A 22094-nucleotide genomic window follows, 5' to 3' on the forward strand; every position below is an offset into this window, starting at 1 on the left:
ACCCACCAGCGAATCTGACGGTCCAGTAGACCCTGAGGCAGAGCTCCTCCCGGCGGGAGCCGCGCTGACACTTGCAGGCCTGGAGGGGGTGGTAGTGTTGCAGGGCGCTCTGGGCCTCCAGGCACTCACGTCGGGCGTCTGGGCCCAGGGGCGACACAGCCTCCTCAGCAGCACAGTACTCCAGCACCCTGTACACCCCCATACAGCCCTCATCCTGCACACAGCCCCGCTCCGCCTCCAGACAGTCTATGGAGCCAGCCAGCACACTACCTGGAAGAGGTGGAAGATGGGGAACATGATTGTAATTGGTCACGTGTGTTCCTGAACAGCTATTTTTTACAGATGAGAATTGTTCTGTCGGTTAGCACCTGTGTCGTTCCACGAAAAGAGTGCCTTTTGTGTCCCTTTGATATTTTAAAGTAGAAATTGTGCACCAATATTGAATTTTAATTGCCGGTTATATTAAATGAAGTGCCCTTTAATATAGACCACATGGAGAATTCAATAATTCAATAAAAAATTTTTAGATGAATAAAGACTTGCTAAAGTGTCCCTCCATACACTATGGAAGATTTTAACCCACTTAACCCCAAACGTTCTCCAAGTTTTCACCATCATTGTAAAGCTGTAGTTATTTTTGTTTCTTATGACGAAGTCATTCATGAAGATTATTATTTATTTCATGTGTTAAGTGATTCATTCATATGTGAACTGAACTCTCATTTTAATATAGTTAAACTATTCCCTTTTTTAAGTATTGTTTTTCAAAAGAAACATTGAACATCAAATAGTCAAATCATTGTGTAAAAGAAGGTGGAGCTGGTTCTATCCTTTTTGGCAATGTTCTGATGTTGTGTGGTGGAAAACTGAGCGGGTCGAGCATAACATGTCAACCCTGTTACCCACAAATAGACAGGCTAGAACTGTTAACAATTTCCTTTTTTTTTGTGAAGCTTGCATTCAATTGCCACTCCCTGTTGCACACACCAAGCGCCCATTCCTCCTGTCACAAGGGGATTTATGGCTGATTTAAAGTCGCCAACCCTGTTGCAGTCAAATCCTGTTACTTTATTTGGTACTTAATAGGCACTTACTATAGTAATTTCATTTATTTAACCTCTTGAGATGGGAAAACATGTTTTTTATGGAGTTGAACATGTGCTCTTTATGACAATGTTACAATTACGTGAAATATATACAAGTGAGGGAAAAAAGTACTTGATCCCCTGCTGATTTTGTACGTTTGCCCACTGACAAAGAAATGATCAGTCTATAATTTTAATAGTAGGTTTATTTCAACAGTGAGAGACAGAATTACATAAAAAAAATCCAGAAAAACGCATGTCAAAAATGTTATAAATTGATTTGCATTTTAATTAGGGAAATAAGTATTTGACCCCCTCTCAATCAGAAAGATTTCTGGCTCCCAGGTGTCTTTTATACAGGTAACGAGATGAGATTAGGAGCACACTCTTAAAGGGAGTGCTCCTAATCTCAGCTTGTTACCTGTAAAAAAGACACCAGTCCACAGAAGCAATCAATCAATCAGATTCCAAACTCTCCACCATGGCCAAGACCAAAGAGCTCTCCAAGGATGTCAGGGACAAGATTGTAGACCTACACAAGGCTGGAATGGGCTACAAGACCATCGCCAAGCAGCTTGGTGAGAAGGTGACAACAGTTGGTGCGATTATTCGCAAATGGAAGAAACACAAAAGAACTGTCAATCTCCCTCGGCCTGGGGCTCCATGCAAGATCTCACCTCGTGGAGTTGCAATGATCATGAGAACGGTGAGGAATCAGCCCAGAACTACACGGGAGGATCTTGTCAATGATCTCGAGGCAGCTGGGACCATAGTCACCAAGAAAACAATTGGTAACACACTACGCCGTGAAGGACTGAAATCCTGCAGCGCCCGCAAGGTCCCCCTGCTCAACAAAGCACATACACATGCCCGTCTGAAGTTTGCCAATGAACATCTGAATGATTCAGAGGACAACTGGGTGAAAGTGTTGTGGTCAGATGAGACCAAAATGGAGCTCTTTGGCATCAACTCAATTCGCCATGTTTGGAGGAGGAGGAATGCCGCCTATGACCCCAAGAACACCATCCCCACCGTCAAACATGGAGGTGGAAACATTATGCTTTGGGGGTGTTTTTCTGCTAAGGGGACAGGACAACTTCACCGCATCAAAGGGACGATGGACGGGGCCATGTACCGTCAAATCTTGGGTGAGAACCTCCTTCCCTCAGCCAGGGCATTGAAAATGGGTCGTGGATGGGTATTCCAGCATGACAATGACCCAAAACATACGGCCAAGGCAACAAAGGAGTGGCTCAAGAAGAAGCACATTAAGGTCCTGGAGTGGCCTAGCCAGTCTCCAGACCTTAATCCCATAGAAAATCTGTGGAGGGAGCTGAAGGATCGAGTTGCCAAACGTCAGCCTCGAAACCTTAATGACTTGGAGAAGATCTGCAAAGAGGAGTGGGACAAAATCCCTCCTGAGATGTGTGCAAATCTGGTGGCCAACTACAAGAAACGTCTGACCACCGTGAGTGCCAACAAGGGTTTTGCCACCAAGTACTAAGTCATGTTTTGCAGAGGGGTCAAATACTTATTTCCCTCATTAAAATGCAAATCAATTTATAACATTTTTGACATGCGTTTTTCTGGATTTTTTTGTTGTTATTCTGTCTCTCACTTTTCAAATAAACCTACCATTAAAATTATAGACTTATCATTTCTTTGTCAGTGGGCAAATGTACAACATCAGCAGGGGATCAAATACTTTTTTCCCTCACTGTATATATATATATATTTTTTACCAGGTTACACTTTGCAAAAGTCACTGAATTGGTGGAAGGACCCACCTGTTTGACAATGAGCATCACTGCTTATTTGTTGAAAAGCAAGAGCCTAACATCAGAGGTGGACAGACAGACAATCTACAAAACACTTCACTTCAGAGTGTATTCTATGAAGAACTGGCAGCCCATCAGTTGTCAAGGATAAAGGCCAGGCAGAAGCACAGACTGAAGAGGTTGAGTAAAGCAGTGGCTAGCAATGTTATTTAATTCACAGCTGTCCTTCTTCTGTTTTCAGAGGGGACTTCCAATTCAGTTCATCTGTGGTAGCATTGAAATAGTTCCTGGCAAGTGGCAAATGCAGCTTTTTCCCTGAGGGTTTTAAGGATCAGACTACAAATTGAATCCGGATTTGCAGTTATATCCTCATTCAACATGTTTGTTGTGCAGACTCTCTCTCTTGCTCACACCCACACATACCTGCAAACAAATAAATCTACTGTATAATACAGTATGACTATAAGCCCACATTCAACCACGCTCCTATATATACAAACACAAACGCACACATACAGAGGGGAATACTGATTATGGTTACACACTTCAATTAAGCCCATTCTGGCTAGGAGCGCACAGCACAGCTGAAATCAAACTCCAGTGGCGCGTGGTTACAATCACAGGCGCCCCATGGAGTTCCACATCTCACTCTGGCAGGAAACAAATCAAAAACAGATGGACACGCTCCGTCACCATAGGCAGGGGACCCTAGCAGACGAGGCCAGCAAGGCAAGCACATAAACTCTGGAGTTCCCACCAAGATACAGGGTGATGATGCATATACAGTCAAGTTCACAATTGTTGGCACCCTCGATAAAGATCAGCAAAAAAGACCGTATAAAATAAATAATAAAAATACTGAGCTATATTGTATGCTCAATTTTAAAAAAAAGATATATATATATATTATACTAATACAATTGACAATTTTTGTTTATCAAGTAATAGTCATTTTTTCTTAAACGGAGGGGTTAAAATTATTGGCACCCCTGTTTTCAATACCTTTCAATACCTCAGCTGTCACGCCCTGACCTGAGAGAGCCGTTTTTCTCTGTTTGGTTAGGTCATGGTGTGATATGGGGTGGGCATTCTATGTCATATATTTCTTTGTGTTTGGCCGGGTATGGTTCCTAATCAGAGGCAGCTGTCTATCGTTGTCTCTGATTGGGAATCATACTTAGGCAGCCCTTTTTCCCTCCTTCAGTTGTGGGATCTTGTTTTTGTACAGCTCTGTGTAAGCCTTCAGAATGTAATGTTAGTTTTCCTTTTTGTTATTTTGTTTAGTGTTCTGAGTTAAAGAAAAGTAAACATGAGCACTTACCACGCTGCTCCTTGGTCTCCTCCTTACAACGATCGTTACATCAGCTTGCGAGGATAATGGCACTAAGCCTTTTTCTAAAGTGTTTTATGAGATTGGAGAAACACTTTGGGAGGGATCTTAGACCATTCCTCCATACAGAATATTTCCAGATCCTTGATATCCTTTGGACTGCCCTCTTTGATTCAAACCATAGGTTTTCAACCCCATTGAACAATTTGGATTTTGTGGTCAATGAACTATTTCTTTGTGGATTTTGATGTGTGCTTGGGGTTATTGTCTTGCTGGAAGATCTATTTGTGGCCAACCCACTGGGCACAAACTGATTGCATCAAAGTTGTTTCAACGTAATCTGTCAATGTATTGTGACGTGGAATCTACATGGAAAATACTTTGGACTTGAAATAATATCAATGTCAGCTGTTGTTTTGAGGGTGACCTTTTTTAAAAAAAGAAAATGATATATATTTTATTTATTAATTTTCTGTTTTACAGACAGATAATAACAGCAAACAGTTCATCAAGAATACCCCCCACCCCTCAACAGGACACAGAAAGAAAGAAAACAGAACACAACATTGCTCTTAAGGAATTGGCACCTTGCTTCATTGATATTTGACATACTCTACAGTATAAGGATTATGCTTGTCATTCAAAATACTTACTCTGGATCAGGGTGGGTAGCAGGTTGTATGTTGTGTTGCCCATCATCACGTGAAAGATACGCTATAAAGGGCTGCCATATCTTAACGAATGTATTAGATCTGCCAGAGATATCATGGCGAATTTTAGGGTGGCATTTCAACCACAGGATTATGTCATCATGGTGACCAAATTTCAACATTGACAAACCTTGTATTAAATATGTGGAATTTGTACCTGTAAAAATATGTCAGATTTTCAACCTTATTTCCACTGGGCTGAGCCTCCTACTGGAGAATGTATCTATATACAGCTTCCCTTTGGTCTCCCATCCAGGGTTTTAACCAAGCCCAGCTTAGCTATGATATTTGACACTATCACCAATGTGCTATAGTGAGAATGATAGTTCAAAAACCAAAATAGATTCACTGTTGCTATCGAAGTCCTTCTAAAGGGGAGGTTTAACAGAGTAAATGAAATGTGACCATAGTTTATCCCTCATACTGTCCACTGAGTGTACAAACCATTGGTGTATATCATCAATTATATTAATTAGGTCTACGTAGCATTTGCAAAGTCATCAACAACAATTTTTTCAATTCTACCCAGAATTGAACTAAAAATAGACAATTCAATAGGCTTAGGGCTTCAAGCCCTCAAGCCCTTGAGATCCTCTGCTTGGCACAGATGGATACATAATCAAGTTGGATTTGATTTAGTCCCATTCTTTAACTTCGATTTTTGCCTGAAATTGAGACGTGAATCCAACATATCAATTATTAAATGTGTGGTCAAACTGGAATTAAATCCAGATTAAGTCAGTGGCACAGATGGAACCTTCCAAGCAGAAGATACATCTCCTTCACATGTTGATATTTGGTTGCGTTGACAAGCAAACTCAATTCAAAACCACTTTTTTAATACAATAAATAGCCTATTAACTTGCAGACAAGTTAACAAATGATATGTTGGATTCACGTCTCCATGTGAACTCTATGAAAATAAAGCTCTTTGGCCATGCACACCAGGGGAGGGTTTGGTGTTGAAAATAGGAATCATATGTAGAAAAGAACCCCATATCAACTGTAAAATATGGTGGTGAATCTTTAGTGATATGGGCATTTTGCTTCCACTGGTCCTAACCCTAACCCAAACCCTTGTTAAGGTCAATGGCATCATTAACTTTACCCTGTACCAGGACATTTTAGCCAAAAACCTGGTTGCCTCTGCCAGGAGGCTGAAACTTGGCCGCAAGTGGAAATCATGAAAATCCACATTTTGCAATAGCCCTCTCAGTCTCCAGACTTGAACCTGATTGAAAACCTGTGATTTGAATTGAAGAGGGCAGTCCGTAAAACAGACAAAGGACATCAAGGATCTGGAAAGATTCTGTATGGAGGAATGGTCTAAGATCCCTCCAAATGTGTTCTCCAATCTCATAAAACATTTAAGAAAAAGGCTCAGTAACATTATCCTCGCAAGGTGAGGTATTAAAAGATATTGAAAACAGGGGTGCCAATAATTTTGACCCCTATCCTTTTTAGAATGGTTTTTATTACTTGTTGAACAAAATGTATTTTTTGGAGCAATTCTATTTGTATAAAATAATATAATTATGTTTAGCATACAATACAGCTCAGTATTTGGATGATTTATTTCATACAGTCTTTTTTGCTCATCTTTATCAAGGGTGCCAATAATTTTGAACCTGACTGTATATGGTAACGAGACTAAGCATGTAAGTGTAACTGATAATATTAATGACGCCAAGTACTTAAATACATTCCTATTAAACTAAATGCAAGATGTGCATCTTTATGAAATCACAACCTAATGAAACATGTTCAAATGAATAATCACATTCTAAGCTCATTTGATAGTTTGGGGAATACGGAGACCTTGGGGAATATGAGACCAGACAGCATGTTCATACAGATGAGAGTGCTGCCCTTTTCAAAGTCCTATTGGATTGATTGAAATGTGAAGAGCGTTAATTCCCAAAGAGTTCAACTCGTCAGCTTGCATTGCTATTGTTGTCTTTCGGCTATCGCCACGTCATGTCCCTAGCAAAGTGTTGGGGGGCGAGGCACAAGTAATAGGAGGAGATGTGACACACACAAACACACACACACACACACACCATTGTGAGTTCTTGACACATAATAAAGTAATATCACAGAAAAGCAGGCGGGGCCCGAGGCTTAGGTTGTGCAATTAAACAGCCTGCCAGTAATCTCCATTATGGGCAGTGGTTTGTTCATTACTCTCCACTCCAGCATGTACGCTCCCTAAGGCTGACCAGGCCCAAGATAGACACCATCAGCAACATTTGTTTCAGAAGGCCTATCTTAATACACAGGCACATAATTAGAACCCATGTCAGGTACAGACCAGCTCGGTTAAATCTTGTCAGGCAGAGAAGTTATAATTATGGTAATGACTTGAGCGTTCTTTATTGGCACGATGATGAAGAGTCGCCACGCTACATTGGGCAGTTTCACTTACGACAAAATGGGTGGGGTGGAGGAGGGAAGGGGTGTGATGGGTGAAAAGTAAGTGGTAAAAAAAATAAAATCTTAAGAGTGAGGAGGAGAGATGAACACCTGTGATATGTGAGGCTTAATGTGCACTATTGATTTCTCACTGGGGCGATTTATAGAATTTGTAAGGCAAAGCTGATGGCTTGCTAGCATCAGTGACCCGCCTTAGGTTAATGTCATTAGAGCAGCGCCACACCGCACATCAACACACACAGACCCGCACACTGAACCACATCATTTAAAGTAAACACACATTTACTTACTCATCCATTCTAAACCCCGAAATAGTTAGTTAAACACACAAAACCACTACATTGCCTAGCAACATAAGAGGACAAGCACCCAGAGGGAGCAGTTCCGCAACCAATGAATTCCACCATCTACCGTCTCTGGGCTACAACAATTTCTTAGAGGGGTCTTGGTAAGCATTTTGTAAACACGGAAACGCTGGAGGAGCTTCAGGATCTAATATGCTCAGTGCTCACCCAGGGCACACCAGCCTTGTTTTACTGGGGTAATTGAGGGTTGAATATTGGATAATAACTCTGCTACAAACATAGGGGCAAAGAGGAACAAAATGAAATAAATTAGCTCAACCTCAAGTGAACTCTGTAAAGTGGTGATGATGACAGACATGTTGGGAGGGCTGGGGTCCACTTCAGAGCTTCTCACTCCCGGGGTTTACATATCACAGGGCTACAAGGTCGGCCCAGTATAAGGTTTCAAAAACAACTCCATACCATGGGGGAAAGACATGGAATTACACTTCACTTAAAAAATAATGAGAAGAACAAACAGTAGGCGAGACAGGGTGATATTGTAACACCTTGAATTTCTTCAAGCAGAAACAAGGTAGAGTGATAAAAATCTCTTAGTTTAGGTCCATTTAGGTTCTCTCCCGAAGCCACATATCTCACTCTTTGCACGTTTTATGGGCAAATGTTTGTTTTTGGGGGTGAAAGTAGTTTTTTCCACTTGCTGTAATTTTCTTATACTGTACTGAGTATTAATGTCCAAAAATTCAAACTAGCATAATTGTCAGCACTTTACCGCAAAAAAAGGGTATTCTTTTTCTTCTTCTTCTTTTTTTACATAACATAAGTGTTTAAGGTGAAAAAACAACATTTTACCAAGAAAAAAACATAAATATGAAAACATGTACATTACAGTCAATGGGTACAGTAGTTGTGGCATCTGGGTGTCCACTCCAGAGGACATTTCGTGATATGCTCTTATTTAGCTCTTATTTAATGTGAAACATTTCTTACACAGTCTTAACTCACTTAACTATTCCTGAGATATTCACTTTCTAGAAAAAAATCAGAATAACAAACTCACAGAAATGATCATTCCTAATTACACATACTTATTTTCAAATTTCCATAAAATGTACACATTTTAACGGCAGCCATTTTATAAGAACCAGGAAGATAAAGTCGTCAAGTTCACACCCCCACACGTGTGGAATCATTGAAAAGACAAGAATATCCTCTCAAAGTGACAACAGTACTTAATACAGTGGCTTGTATGGCAGCGATACGGACCAAGAACTGATGTCTACTAGAGGACAAAAATGAATTGATGGGTCTCAGGAGGCTATATGTTGGCTAAACATTGACATGATTGTCATCTCACTATTGTTGTCACTGTGATTTTAACTTTAGGATTGTAAAAATTATACAAAAACAAACTTTAAATAACAATGGGGACCTGTAGAGTACCAAATAAGTTAATAATAAGTATATAATATAGTTTGGTTATCATCATACTATTCAGATGTTTTGAGAGGAACCGAATGGCCATCCACAAAAAAGTCATCTTTAATAATTATGAAATTCTGAAAAATATTAATAACATTCCACCCATGAGGCCAAAAAGGGTCGCTTTTGGTCAATGACTGCAGGAAAGAGCAACGGGAATTTGGTTAATTCTTTAGGTGTTATATTTGACCCCAGCTACTGTTACAATTCAATTGCCCCTGGCACAAGGGCAAATGTAATGTCCGGACTCCGGACTTTTCATATTAATATCAATATAGTGATCCAACTAGTGTTGTCACGATACCAGAATTTTGACTTAGATACAGAGACAAGGTTTAGTATCACGATACTCGATACCATCCCAATACCAAAACGATACCACGCAAAAAAGAAAGCATATTCGCTAAAGTAACAGAATGACACTTGATCCAGACAGATAAACTCAGCTACTGCTTTGATCAATCGTTTAAGTTCAATATCATTAAATTCAACATTTTCCAGAGACAGCCATTGTATGCATTAATTAATCAATTACACAATCAATTTGACTTTGTTTTTACCAATCTAACTACATAACAACCTAATGGTAATCATGTATTTCAATAGTAAATCTCTATTGATAAACTGGGTGAATCAAGATGTAGTCTAGGCCTATTCACAATATAGGTGAATGAGTATTCAATAGGAGTGTGTGCATGCATTGAGTTATTGAGCTTATTTTGGCTGATTTCATGGGGCTACAGACAGATGACAAACAATCTGTTTCCCTTCTATTTGGGACTTATTTTACTGTACTGATCAACAACATTAGCATACATCTGTCTCTTTAACCAGCAATGACGTCATTCACGAGGCAAGAGAAGAGCGACCCATCGGAGCCCTATTCACACACACAGTCAGTTCGCTGAGGCAATAGATAATCTTAGGGAGAGACGTGAGAGAGGGACCGATTAAGTGAATGAATAAAGTTTTGGTGGCTTTGAAATCAGCATATTTTCCATTATGGTTTGCATATTATCACAAACAAAGTACCTGGATATAGGGCAGTGGCAGTCATTAAATTTTGTCAGCCGGTGATTGCCAAGCAAATAACTGCTGGTCTCACGGTAATCGACCGTTAATTAACATAAACACATTTAGCATCTCCTGGCTTCCATACATAGCCTACAAGCCACTGATGCAGACCTTTGGAACATCTACATTTTAAAAAGTTCAATAAATCCATGTAATATAGCCTACACCTTCACAATAAATCCATTATAAATTTCAGACAGGTCTAAAGAAACATGATGTGAAGAAAATGTAGTCTATTTCAGAAGAACAGAATAGCATACTCTGAGTTGTCCTTATGTTGGGCTCCCGAGTGGCGTAGCGGTCTAAGGCACTGCATCTCAGTGCAAGAGACGTCACTACAGTCCCTGGTTTGAATCCAGGCTGTATCACATCCAGCCGTGATTGGGAGTCCCATAGGGCTGCGCACAATTGGCCCAGTGTTGTCCGGGTTTGGCCGGGGTAGGCCGTCATTGTAAATAAGAATTTGTTCTTAACTGACTTGCCTAATTAAATAAAAAAATAAAAAAATGTTAGGCTGATCTGGCTATGCCATATGGCTGTGGGCTACACTAGTTTATTTAGCGGACAAGATTTGCTTAGAATTCTGTGGCATTATTATTTTATATTATATTATTTTCTAGTATGAGGAATACAATTGAACATAGCTGAATAAAAGTTTAGGGAGTGTGCACATGTGTTGAGCGGTTAACAAAGAAACAGGTACTCCTATATGCTTAATTTAGAGTTATTTATGTAACTTTAGTTGTGATACAAACGTTGGGCTATATGTTTAGATTTTTAATACACTCTAAGGCTGCATGATGCGACTCTAAAGATGACTTGAAAAAAGTTGCATGAAAGGCATGAGCTCTGCTTTGTTTTTTTGCTCAGGCTGTACACACTTCATCAGTCTCTCATTTACAATTTGACAAGCATTTGATAATGCCTTGAATTTCCCGGCGGCATCCCCTTTGTGTGGCCGTAATGCCCCCTAAAAAATCCATGCCTTTTGCGGCCAGTGGCCTTTGTGTTCTTGGGCTGAATATAATAATTATAATTCCCTTGTCCCGGCTGCACGCTCTGAAGAACCTCTCACTCACATGGCTCTCTTTCACATGATCGGGTCTTTCTCACAGGCTACAACCTCCGAGGAGCATGTTGAAGATATAGGAAGAACTGTCCACATTTACTTTTTGTCAGCCAACAAGATGAGTAGACCTAACGAACACCAAAAGCACTAGCCTATGTCAATCTACTATCCCCCATAGTACAAAAGTTGACCTATTCTATTCTGTGCAAGAAATAAATATTCCAAACATAGCCTGGGAGAGTTGTGGGATGTGATAGATCCCAAATGAATACAACCACTAGCATCAAAAAAATGTTTTTAAGTAATGAGGTTGACAACATATCAGAACATTTAGCTTAAAATGTTGAGAAACTATTAGGCTATTTCTTCACATTATACACGCAGCAATGCGCACACAGCAGTAGACTATAAGCGCAAATGTTCCATTAGCAGGAAAACACCATTCTCAAAATTTACCACAAATGCGATTATGCATGTTATGCTTTTATTATAAAGGTGCATTTTTATGGTGAAAATGATCTTCCCCAAACTTGAAACTCCCGCTGCATATGTATGCCAGTTAGGCTCTGCAGCCATTGTAAAGCGGCTTAAGTTTAAGAAATTATTTGGCTACTTTAATTGTGATACAAACCTTATCAAAACATATAGTCCTCATTGCTAGGCTACATGAGGTGTGAGACTATGATTTGAAAAAAGTGATAGGCTAATATTGTCACCCATCAGACTATTCTTGATTTAATCCTGTCTTCACATATACTGGACAATATATGTGTACGGTTCTGCTTTTCTTTTCTTAGTCAACCTTGTGTTCCTTTTCTTTGTGTTCTTGAACGTAGCCCTGTTTCTTTGTCTTCTGGAACGTAGCCCTGTCTTTCATTTTTGTTCATTGATTTCACCTGTGTTCGTTTCTCACCTGGTCTCATCAGCTCCCAATTTAGTTCAGTTCTTTCTGTTTGTATGGTTGTGAGGTATTGTTTGTTTTTGACTACCTACCTGTGGTTGACCATTGCCTGCCTGTGACCACAATTCCTGCCTTAATAAGCATCTGCCGTGCTCTGCGTGTGAATCTACACCTTTTTCTCCCTGAGTATTCATTACAATATGTGAAATTTGTCTTGATTTAGAACGGACCATAACCATGCACCTGTCTCGAAACGGGCAGGGGGAAAAAATACATGTCATCTATGCACTTACATAGCGAATGGAAGACTCTATCCCGTGGTTCATTTTCATGCCAGCCAGGTAAGCTATACACTTGTTGTAAAGCGAACCAATGTGCTTAATATTAGGAAAGTTGGGAAATAAATATACTAGGTCTAACCTAAAGAAAACTGATGGGATCCTCCTCTTTTTAATAGAGGCCATCACTCTGTTTTCTCACGCAATTGTATAGCCTATAGAAATGTTGCGCAACATAAGCTCATGTTTGATTAGATTTTTGATTACATTTGCATTGATGTCAGTGATTAGAGGGGCAATATAGTGCTGAGTATCAGGCAGTTATCACATTTGGTAGGCTACTAATAACCATAAGGAGCATCAGAGCTTGGACCGTGACTAAACGGTCACATGGAATTTGACTGCCATCATGACTCGTGACCGCCGGTGTGGTCTACCTGGGTAGTGAATTTATGTTCGCTTCAGCTGTGAACTACCAAGGAAAGTTAGCCTACAAAGCTGGAAGCTACTGGTATCATCTTGCATTGTAAAGTGTTTTTCAAACAGCAATTAACAGTTTCTACATGCCGTGTTGCATTATTCAAGTGTGTTAACTTCTGTGCAGCGGGGATTAGCTCATGTGGGGATTAGCTCATGATGCAGCCCAGACACCCAGTGCAGGCTAAATGGAGCAGGCACGGTGCACTATAACTGGGTCATCGGCTGCGCTAATAGACAGACGTGATCCATGAGACACTTTTGACAGAAGTATAGAAAGTAACAGAAATTTTAGTACTGAACCGTTTTTTTCATGTTCTGGTACCGAAGTTTCGGTATACCGTGCAACATTAGATCCGACTGTCTTATTTACAGACCTATAAACGATTAGGAGACAGATGTAAGTTTCTTATATAAAAAAAATTGCTGGCTTAGCTGAAGTGGTCCTTGAGCAACAGAGTAAAAGACAAAACCATTTACAATTGCCCCCAGTCTCCTCTCCCTCCTCTTATACAGGTGTAGGATCTTAATTTGATCACCCTGTTGCAGGATAACTTTCCTGCATGTTTTACTTGTAGTGTATTTTAAGTTTAAATGTCCAATGCAGCCGTTTTTATCTAAATATCAAATCACAATTAAGTACCCTACTATGATTGTTTTCAATTAAAATGGTCAAAAATAAACAAAAATAGCTAAAATGCAGACCCACTATAAGCGGAGGGAATTCACGTGTTATTATTACAGCTGTGTACATACTGCCACTGGAAAATATCAAGACGGCAATCAGCGAACTGTACAAGAACATTAGCCAGCAAGAATCCTCTCACCCAGAAGCAGACATTATTGTCGCGGGAGATTTTAACCAAGCAAGTTTAAAACAAATTATTGCAAAATATCACCAACATGTAGGGCTGGGTGATATGACCAAAATATCATACACAATATATTTCAAGTTTTTGACGCTATGGCGGTATTTTATGTTTTTGAATAGTAAAAGTTCTAAATATGCTTTGAGTAGTTCATGACCCTAGGGTGGCAACACATACATTATACATGATTTCAATGGGGCTTTCTCTATTCTGATTGTTTTATACTGTTAAATCTAACTTAAAAAAATATAAAAAATCTGCAATTTCTGCATTTCCTGCACTTTTATCATTTACATTATGTGTCTTGCAGGGCTGCATGATATGGGCAAAACATCTAGGCCTAGTTAAATGGTAAACTGTTGGACTCATGGAAATAGAATGATTATTGTAATTCTATAGTTGGAATATAGTGCATTGTTGTTTGACATGACAATTAATAAGCCAGGGAGGAATTATTGACAGGGTTGGTCAGTGTTTTCAGGTGACCCTAATTAGATGTTACATTACATGTTTTCTTACCTCATGTAGCTAGCTAACATATTCATGATTCGCCTATTCCTCTTGATTTAGAAGATACCGTTGCACAAACAACATGGTTATCTAGGCCTACACGGGCACTGGTACCAGGCTGTATTAGATAGCTATATTTGATCTTACTCTTAGTAAATATAGCAAGCTAGCTAGCCTGCTAACTAGCAATTAGCATTAGCGGTTAACAAGACTTAATTTAGCCACATCTTGCTAAGAAAAGACAAACTAACAGACAGTAGTTTGCAGACAGTAAGATACACAAACTAATAGCGTAATTATAGAACGCTTGTGGAAAGCAGTATGTCACCAACATCTAGTTGCATCTATCTGACCATGCAGAGTGAATGTCAATAAATTGTCTCCAGGGTCGAGCAACTGCTCTCTCCTTCAGTGACATGCGGGCAGGGCGTGGTGTGTGAATCGACATGCAGTAGGAGGAGACAGAGAAAGATGAATCAACTAGCAAACGGATTAAACTATAAACTGACATTACATAGGCATATCACATTTAACAAACCAAATATTGAAATACCGTTATAGAAGGTAAAGTAAAAGCCCAAACCGGTCCGTGCATCAATACCGGTGTATATAGTAATATACGTTATACCGCCCAGCCAACATGTGCCACACGAGGGGAAACAACGTACTGGACCATGTGTATACAAACATAACGAGATGGCACTGCAGTAGATCTTACCTTACCGTCTTACCTGACCTGACCAATTCTGTTATTTTGTGAGGGGGTTTTACGCTGATCGTAAGTTTTGTTGTACATAATGTCTCCGCCATCATTTCCTATGACCGAAAAAAGCGTCTGGATATCAGAACAGCTATCACTAACCTCAATTTGGATGAAAATGTGTCAATGAGTCTGCAGATCTGGATGTTCTGTTTACTCCAGACCAGATCCCCGGGACTCAAAAGAGGAAGCGGCGGCGAAAAAAAGAGGCAGGCAAGGCAGCATCCTGATGAGACTACGTCGGTGAACAAATAGACCGCCATTGCCCTCTGTTCTGTTGGCGAACATGCAGTCGCTGGAGTACGAACTGGATGATCTCCGTTCGAGACTATCCTATCAACGGGACCTGAAAAACTGTAATATCCTATGTTTCTCAGAGTGTTGGCTAAATGAGGACATGAATATACATCTCGTTGGTTTTTCTATGCATCGTCAAGACCAGATGGCAGACTTGGGTAAGACGAAGGGAGGAGGGGTGTGTCTCTGTTAAAAACAGCTGGTACGCAATCTCTAATATAAAGGAAGTCTCAAGTTTTTGCTTGCCTGAGTAAGAATACCTCATGATAAGCTGCTGACCATACTATTTACCAAGAGTTTATCTATATTTTTCATAACTGTCTGTCTATTTACCACCACAAACTGATGCTGGCACTAAGACCGCACTCTACGAGCTGTACAGGACCATAAGCAAACAAGAAAATGCACATTCAGAGGCTGCGTTTTTCGTGGCCTGTGATTTTAATGAAAGGAACTGAAATCTGTTTTACCTAATTTTTACCACATTTTTACCAGCATGTCAACTGTGCAACTACAGTTGACAAAACTCTAGATCACCTTTACTCCACACACAGAAACACATACAAGGCCCTCCATTTGGCAAATCAGACCATAACTCTATCCTCCCGTTTCCTGCTTACAAGCAAAAACTCAAACAAGAAGTACCAGTGACACGCTCAATACAGAAGTGGTCAGATGAAGCGGATGCTAAGCTACTGGACTGTTTCACTAACACAGACTGGAATGTGTTCCGGGATTCATCCGATAACATTGAGGAGTTTACCACATCAGTCACCGGCTTCATTAATAAGTGCATCAATGACATTGTCCCCAAAGTGACTGTACGTACATACCCCAACCAGAAGCCATTGATTACAGGCAACATCCGCACTGAGCTAAAGGCTAGAGCTGCCGCTTTCAAGGAGCGACTTCCGACGTGCCCTCAAACAGGCAAAGCATGAATACAGGACTAAGATTGAATCCTGCTACATCGGCTTTGACGCTCAATGGATATGTCAGGTCTTGCAAACTATCACAGCTTACAAAGGGAAACAGCCCTGGGATGCCAAGCCTGCAAGATTAACAAAATGCCTTCTATGCTCGCGTCGAGGCAAGCAACCCTGAACCATGCTTGAGAGCACCAGCTGATCCAGAAAGACTGTGATCTTGCTCACCATAGCCGATGTGAATCAGACCTTTAAACAGGTTAACATTCACAAGGCCATGGGGCAAGATGGAATACCAGGACGCATATCTTAGAGATAACTGGCAAGTGTCTTCACTGACATTTTCAACCTATCCTTCACCTGGTCTGTAAAACCAACTTGTTTCAAGCAGACTACGGGAGTCCCCGTGCCCAAGAATGCCAAGGTAACCTGCCTAAATGACTATTGCCTCATAGCACTCACAACTATAGCCATGAAATGCTTTGAACCACTGGTCATGGCTCACATCAACACCATCATCCCAGACACCCTGGACCCACTCCAATTCGCATACCGCCACAACAGGTCCACAGTGTGGAGTACAAATCTATATTGTACCCCACACTGCCCTCACCCACCTGGACAAAATGAATACCTATTTAAGAATGCTGTTTATTGACTACAACTCAACATTTAACAGCATAGTCTCCTCCAAGCTCATCACCAAGCTCAAGACCCTGGGACTGTTAACCTTCCTATATAGCCATGTTATTTTTACTTGTCATTGTTATTCTTTATTCACTGTGTATTTATTCCTCCTGTCACTATTTAATTTTTTTGTTATCTTTAACTCTGCATTGTTGAAAAAGGACCCGTAAGTAAGCATTTCACTGTTAGTCTACACCTGTTGTTTTACGAAGCATGTAACAAATAACATTTGATTTGATCACGGACGCGTAGAAAGCTGTTCCCCGTTCCCACTTCGGCCAATCGGATCACGCCTCTCGGTTCCTACTCCCTGCTTACAAGCAGCAACTCAACAGGGAGCCACCAACACAGAGAATAGTGAGGCGCTGGACAGAGGCAGACTCAAATCTGCAGGACTGTTATGAGAATACTGACTGGAATTTAAAGATTAATCCACCCAGGACTCATTGATCAACATTGAGGAATATACATAGTCAATCACTGGCTTCATTAGAAAATGCATTGATTATGTTGTACCCACAATAACAATCCGGACCAAGCAAAACCAAAAACCCTGGATGAATGGAGAAATCATTGCTGTGAGCCCATAGTACAGCATTCAAAGTCAGCAGAAAGAACCTCGGTGACGCGTACAAGGCAAGCAGTACCAGCTCTGCAAATCCATTGGGGACGCAAAATGATAATACAAACTCAAACTTCTTCAACAACTCAGACTTCTGATGGGACACATGTGGCAAGGACTACAGACTATCATGGACTACAAAGGCAAATCCAGCAGTGTTGTGCCCACTGAAGCACATTCTATGCTCTCTTTGAGGCAGATAATACCAAGCCATCCAGGAAGGCTCACGCTGCTCCGGATGACCAGGTGTTTTCACTCTCAGAGGCTAACGCGAGAAACTCTAAAAATAGTTAATACTCAAAGCTGCCAGCCCAGATGGAATCCCTGGACGCGTGCTGACCAGCTGTCAAGCGTCTTCTCGGACATCTTCTACCTGTCCCTGTCCCAGGCTGTAGTCCCCACTTGCTTCAAGGAGACCACCATCGTCCCAGTGCCCAAGAAAACCAAGGTGGCATGCCCAAATGACTATCGCCCTGTTGCATTCCCCCCGGTCATCATGAAGTGCTTCGAGGCACATTAGACCCACTCCAATTTGCCTACCACTCCAACAGATCCACGGAAGATGCCATTTCCATCGCTATTCATACGGTTCTAACACATCTGGACAAGCGGGACACCTACAGTATGTGAGAATGACATTGACTACACTTCAGCATTCAACACTATTGTTCCCTCCAAGCTCAGAGCCCTGTGTCTGGACACCACCCTCTGCAACTGGATCCTGGACTTCCTGACGGGAAGACCACAGGCTGTGAGGATTTGCAACAACCCCCACTCCACACTGAATCGTAACACAGGGGCCCCCCAGGGGTGTGTCCTCACTCCCTGTTCACCCACAACTGCATGGCTTTGTTCACCCACAACTCCATCATCAAGTTTGCTGACAACACCATGGTTGTAGGCCTGATAACCAACAATGACGAGTAAGCCTATAGAGAGGAGGGAAGTGAACTGGCATTGGCATGCCACCCTGGCACTGTTAATTCATCAACAAAAATAGAGGATTCATCAAACACCTATTTTTCAGTGGAAATTGACGAGACTATAACCCAGCTATCACGTAACGCCTCTTTGCTTGACGACATTGGAAAATCAAAAGAAATCAGCCAAGATCTCAGAAAAAAATGTGTAGACCTCCACAAGTCTTGTTCATCCTTGGGAGCAATTTCCAAAAGCCTGAAGGTACCACCTTCATCTGTACAAACAATGGTACGCAAGAATAAACACCATGGGACCAAGCATGCCTGTTAATTTATCATCGACTCACAGTCTACTTCGCGAAACGGGTGATGATTTAACAATTGCATTCGCGAAAAAAGCACTGTCGTTGCACCAATGTACCTAAACATCAAGGCCTTTCTTAAAATCAATACACAAGTGTATTTTTTTAAACGTGCATATTTAGATAAAATAAATTCATGTTGGCAGGTCATATTAACTAGGGAAATTGTGTCACATCTTGCGTTCTGTGCAAGCAGAGTCAGGGTATGTGCAGCAGTTTGGGCCGCCTGGCTCGTTGCGAACTGTGTGAAGACCATTTCTTCCTAACAAAGACCATAATTAATTTGCCAGAATTTTACAGAATTATGACATAACATTGAAGGTTGTGCAATGTAACAGCAATATTTAGTCATGGATACCACCCATTCGATAAAATACGGAACGGTTCCGTATTTCACTGAAAGAATAAACATTTTGTTTCGAAATGATAGTTTCCGGATTTGACCATATTAATGATTTAAGGCTCGTATTTCTGTGTGTGTACTATATTATAATTAAGTCTATGATTTGATAGAGCAGTCTGACTGAGCGGTGGAAGGCCGCAGCAGGCTCGAAAGCATTCATTCAAACAGCACTTTCCTGCGTTTGCCAGCAGCTCTTCGCAATGCTTGAAGCACAGCGCTGTTTATGACTTCAAGCCTATCAACTCCCGAGATTAGGCTGGCAATATTATAGTGCCTATAAGAACATCCAATAGTCAAAGGCATATGAAATACAAATGGTATAGAGAGAAATATTCCTATAATAACTACAACCTAAAACTTCTTAACTGGGAATATTGAAGAGTCACGTTAAAAGGAACCACCAGCTTTCTTATGTTCTGAGCAAGGAACTTAAACGTTAGCTTTTTTACATGGCACTTTTACTTTCTTCTCCAACACTGTGTTTTTGCATTATTTAAACCAAATTTAACATGTTTCATTATTTATGAGACTAAATTGATTTTTATTTATGTATTATATTAAGTTAAAATAAGTGTTCATTCAGTATTGTTGTAATTCTCATTATTACAAATATATAAATCGGCCAATTTAAGTATCAGCTTTTTTTGGTCTTCCAATCAGTATCGGTGTTGAAAAATCATAATCGATCGACCTCTAGTCTGAGACAATGTAACTCTTTGGCCTGAACGCAAAGCGCTATGTCTAGAGAGAACCAAGCACAGCTCATCACCCGTCTAACACCATCCCTACTGTGAAGCATGGTGGAAAGACTTGAAGACTTCTGTTCCCATCTAACTTTACAGAGTTTGAGTAATTCTTGCAGGGAAGAATTGGAGAAAATCCCCAAATATAGATGTACAAGGCTTATACAGACATACCCAAGATGACTCAAAGCTGTAATCGCCACCAAAGGTGTTCTACAAAGTGTTGACTCAGGGGTGTGAATACTTATATATTCCATGTGTATCCTGTACATACGACTAATAACACTTGAAACTGAAACTTGAGGTTTTAATTTCCACTTTGAAATTTCAGGCTTGATTATCCCTTACAAAAAATGTATCAACCCCTAACAAACTGTCCATGAATTATAATCCACATAATAATTCATATTTCCTGTTGCTGCAGGATTATTTTCCTGCTGTAGCAAACTGCCTCAAATTAAGATCCTACATCTGTAGCAAGCCCCAAATATCTAGGGTATGAGTTATTTTGTTTCAAATAGAATATCCAAGTCAAGTAATTAAATCTGAAGTTGCCATATACACAAAGGTAGATCATTTGTTTTGTTATTTTGACCTGAATCTATGAGTATGATGAAATATGAATGAATCTTGAAATCACTGATCATCAATTCCCTTTTACAGGCAAAAGTCAAGACGGCAAGGGATGACCTCATTCACTTATTCATACTGACAAACAAAGATGGAAGGATGAAGATACGGGGATAAGAGGAAGGGTAACAGGATGATGGCAGAAATAATCTCTCCTTTTCTTTGTGTTCTTTAGAACAGTCTTAAAAAGAGAAGGACATATGCATTGATTAGTCAGATGGAAGGAAACATGAAAATAAATCTACTGGGATGTGTGGAAGTTTGTATTGTGCTCTTGTAAGTGTTTAATAAGACTGGTTAAGACATACCCTTGATAGTGCAGGGGACAAGGGGTGCATCTTGTGGGGAACAAATTTGATGAACACAGCCAAATACTGGTACAAAGTCACAAGAACACACACACGCTCACCTAGGCCAAAGCTGTGATGTGCACAATTGATATACATGCAAAGAGGGCAAAATATATCTAAGAAAACACCTGACAGACATACAAATGCAAGACACACACAAGGCTTACACACAATGGCACACAGACAGACACACCCACTCTGGGCTACCCTCCCAACCATGGATAGAGCTCTGTGCCATCTGCTCCTGGAGACTGACAGTGTGTTCCAAATCGAGGTTATCAACAAAACACACACATGCAAACGTTCCCTCTACCGACTGACTCCCTGACTGTACTGTATGTCTTTGCCTCTCCACTGGTAAGTCACTTTCAAACACCTGCGTTTACATCATGTCAACATTACTGCTAGCTGCGACCCAGTTTGTGACTTAGTGGTCTCCCAGAAGTTGTTGATGACACTTTTTAAAAGGTGACATTTCTTGTATCAATCTCCAGAGATAAGAGCATATTGTACATGGCTCCTGGTAGCAGTGAAGTAATCGTATCGGTGTGTATGTGTGCCCCACAACCAAGATTTGACATGCCCTGTCTGCGATAGACAAAGGGCTTTATGGATTCGATTTTACAGTTACAAAAGGAGCTCATAGATTACTGTTTAACAAAAAAATGAAAACAAAGGATGTCGTCATTGGATACAATGGACTAGCATAAGCAGCAACAGTGTGTGTGTTCCTGATTTATTCTGTAACAGGTTTGACTTGTAGGTACATTGACAAGGCACACTTACAGTATGTTGTTGTGGCGTTATTCTGACCGTGTACTGTCTGAGGTGGTAGAGAGGTGTGGCCGATTACTGATAGTACTACTAGATTATGTATGTCCCTTGCCATATAATTTGTAGGTACCAGACAGGGATAGAGCATCACAGGGAAACTGCCAGGATTAACTCTCCATTGCAGATGACGGGTCTGGACCATTCTGAATAATGGTCAGCCTCAGGAGCAAAATGGCTGTCTGTCAATCTCTGATCCATTAAAACAATTGTGAAGACGATCGAGTGCTCCAGTGTCATTACACTGAGTCCTTCAAAGTCT

General features: G+C 40.6%; 1 protein-coding gene across 1 annotated transcript in view; it reads right to left on the minus strand.

The window, feature by feature from the left end:
• The window catches only part of LOC106603040 (GDNF family receptor alpha-4), a 45008-nt gene that overhangs the window by 16892 nt on the left and 6022 nt on the right, over positions 1-22094 (minus strand). The window contains exon 2 of the mRNA XM_014196168.2: positions 7-270. Coding sequence (XP_014051643.1) covers positions 7-270 — 264 coding nt within the window. The remainder of the gene's footprint in view (positions 1-6; positions 271-22094) is intronic.

Source organism: Salmo salar, chromosome ssa04, assembly GCF_905237065.1.
Source record: "Salmo salar chromosome ssa04, Ssal_v3.1, whole genome shotgun sequence".
NCBI classification, from domain to species: Eukaryota; Metazoa; Chordata; class Actinopteri; order Salmoniformes; family Salmonidae; genus Salmo; species Salmo salar.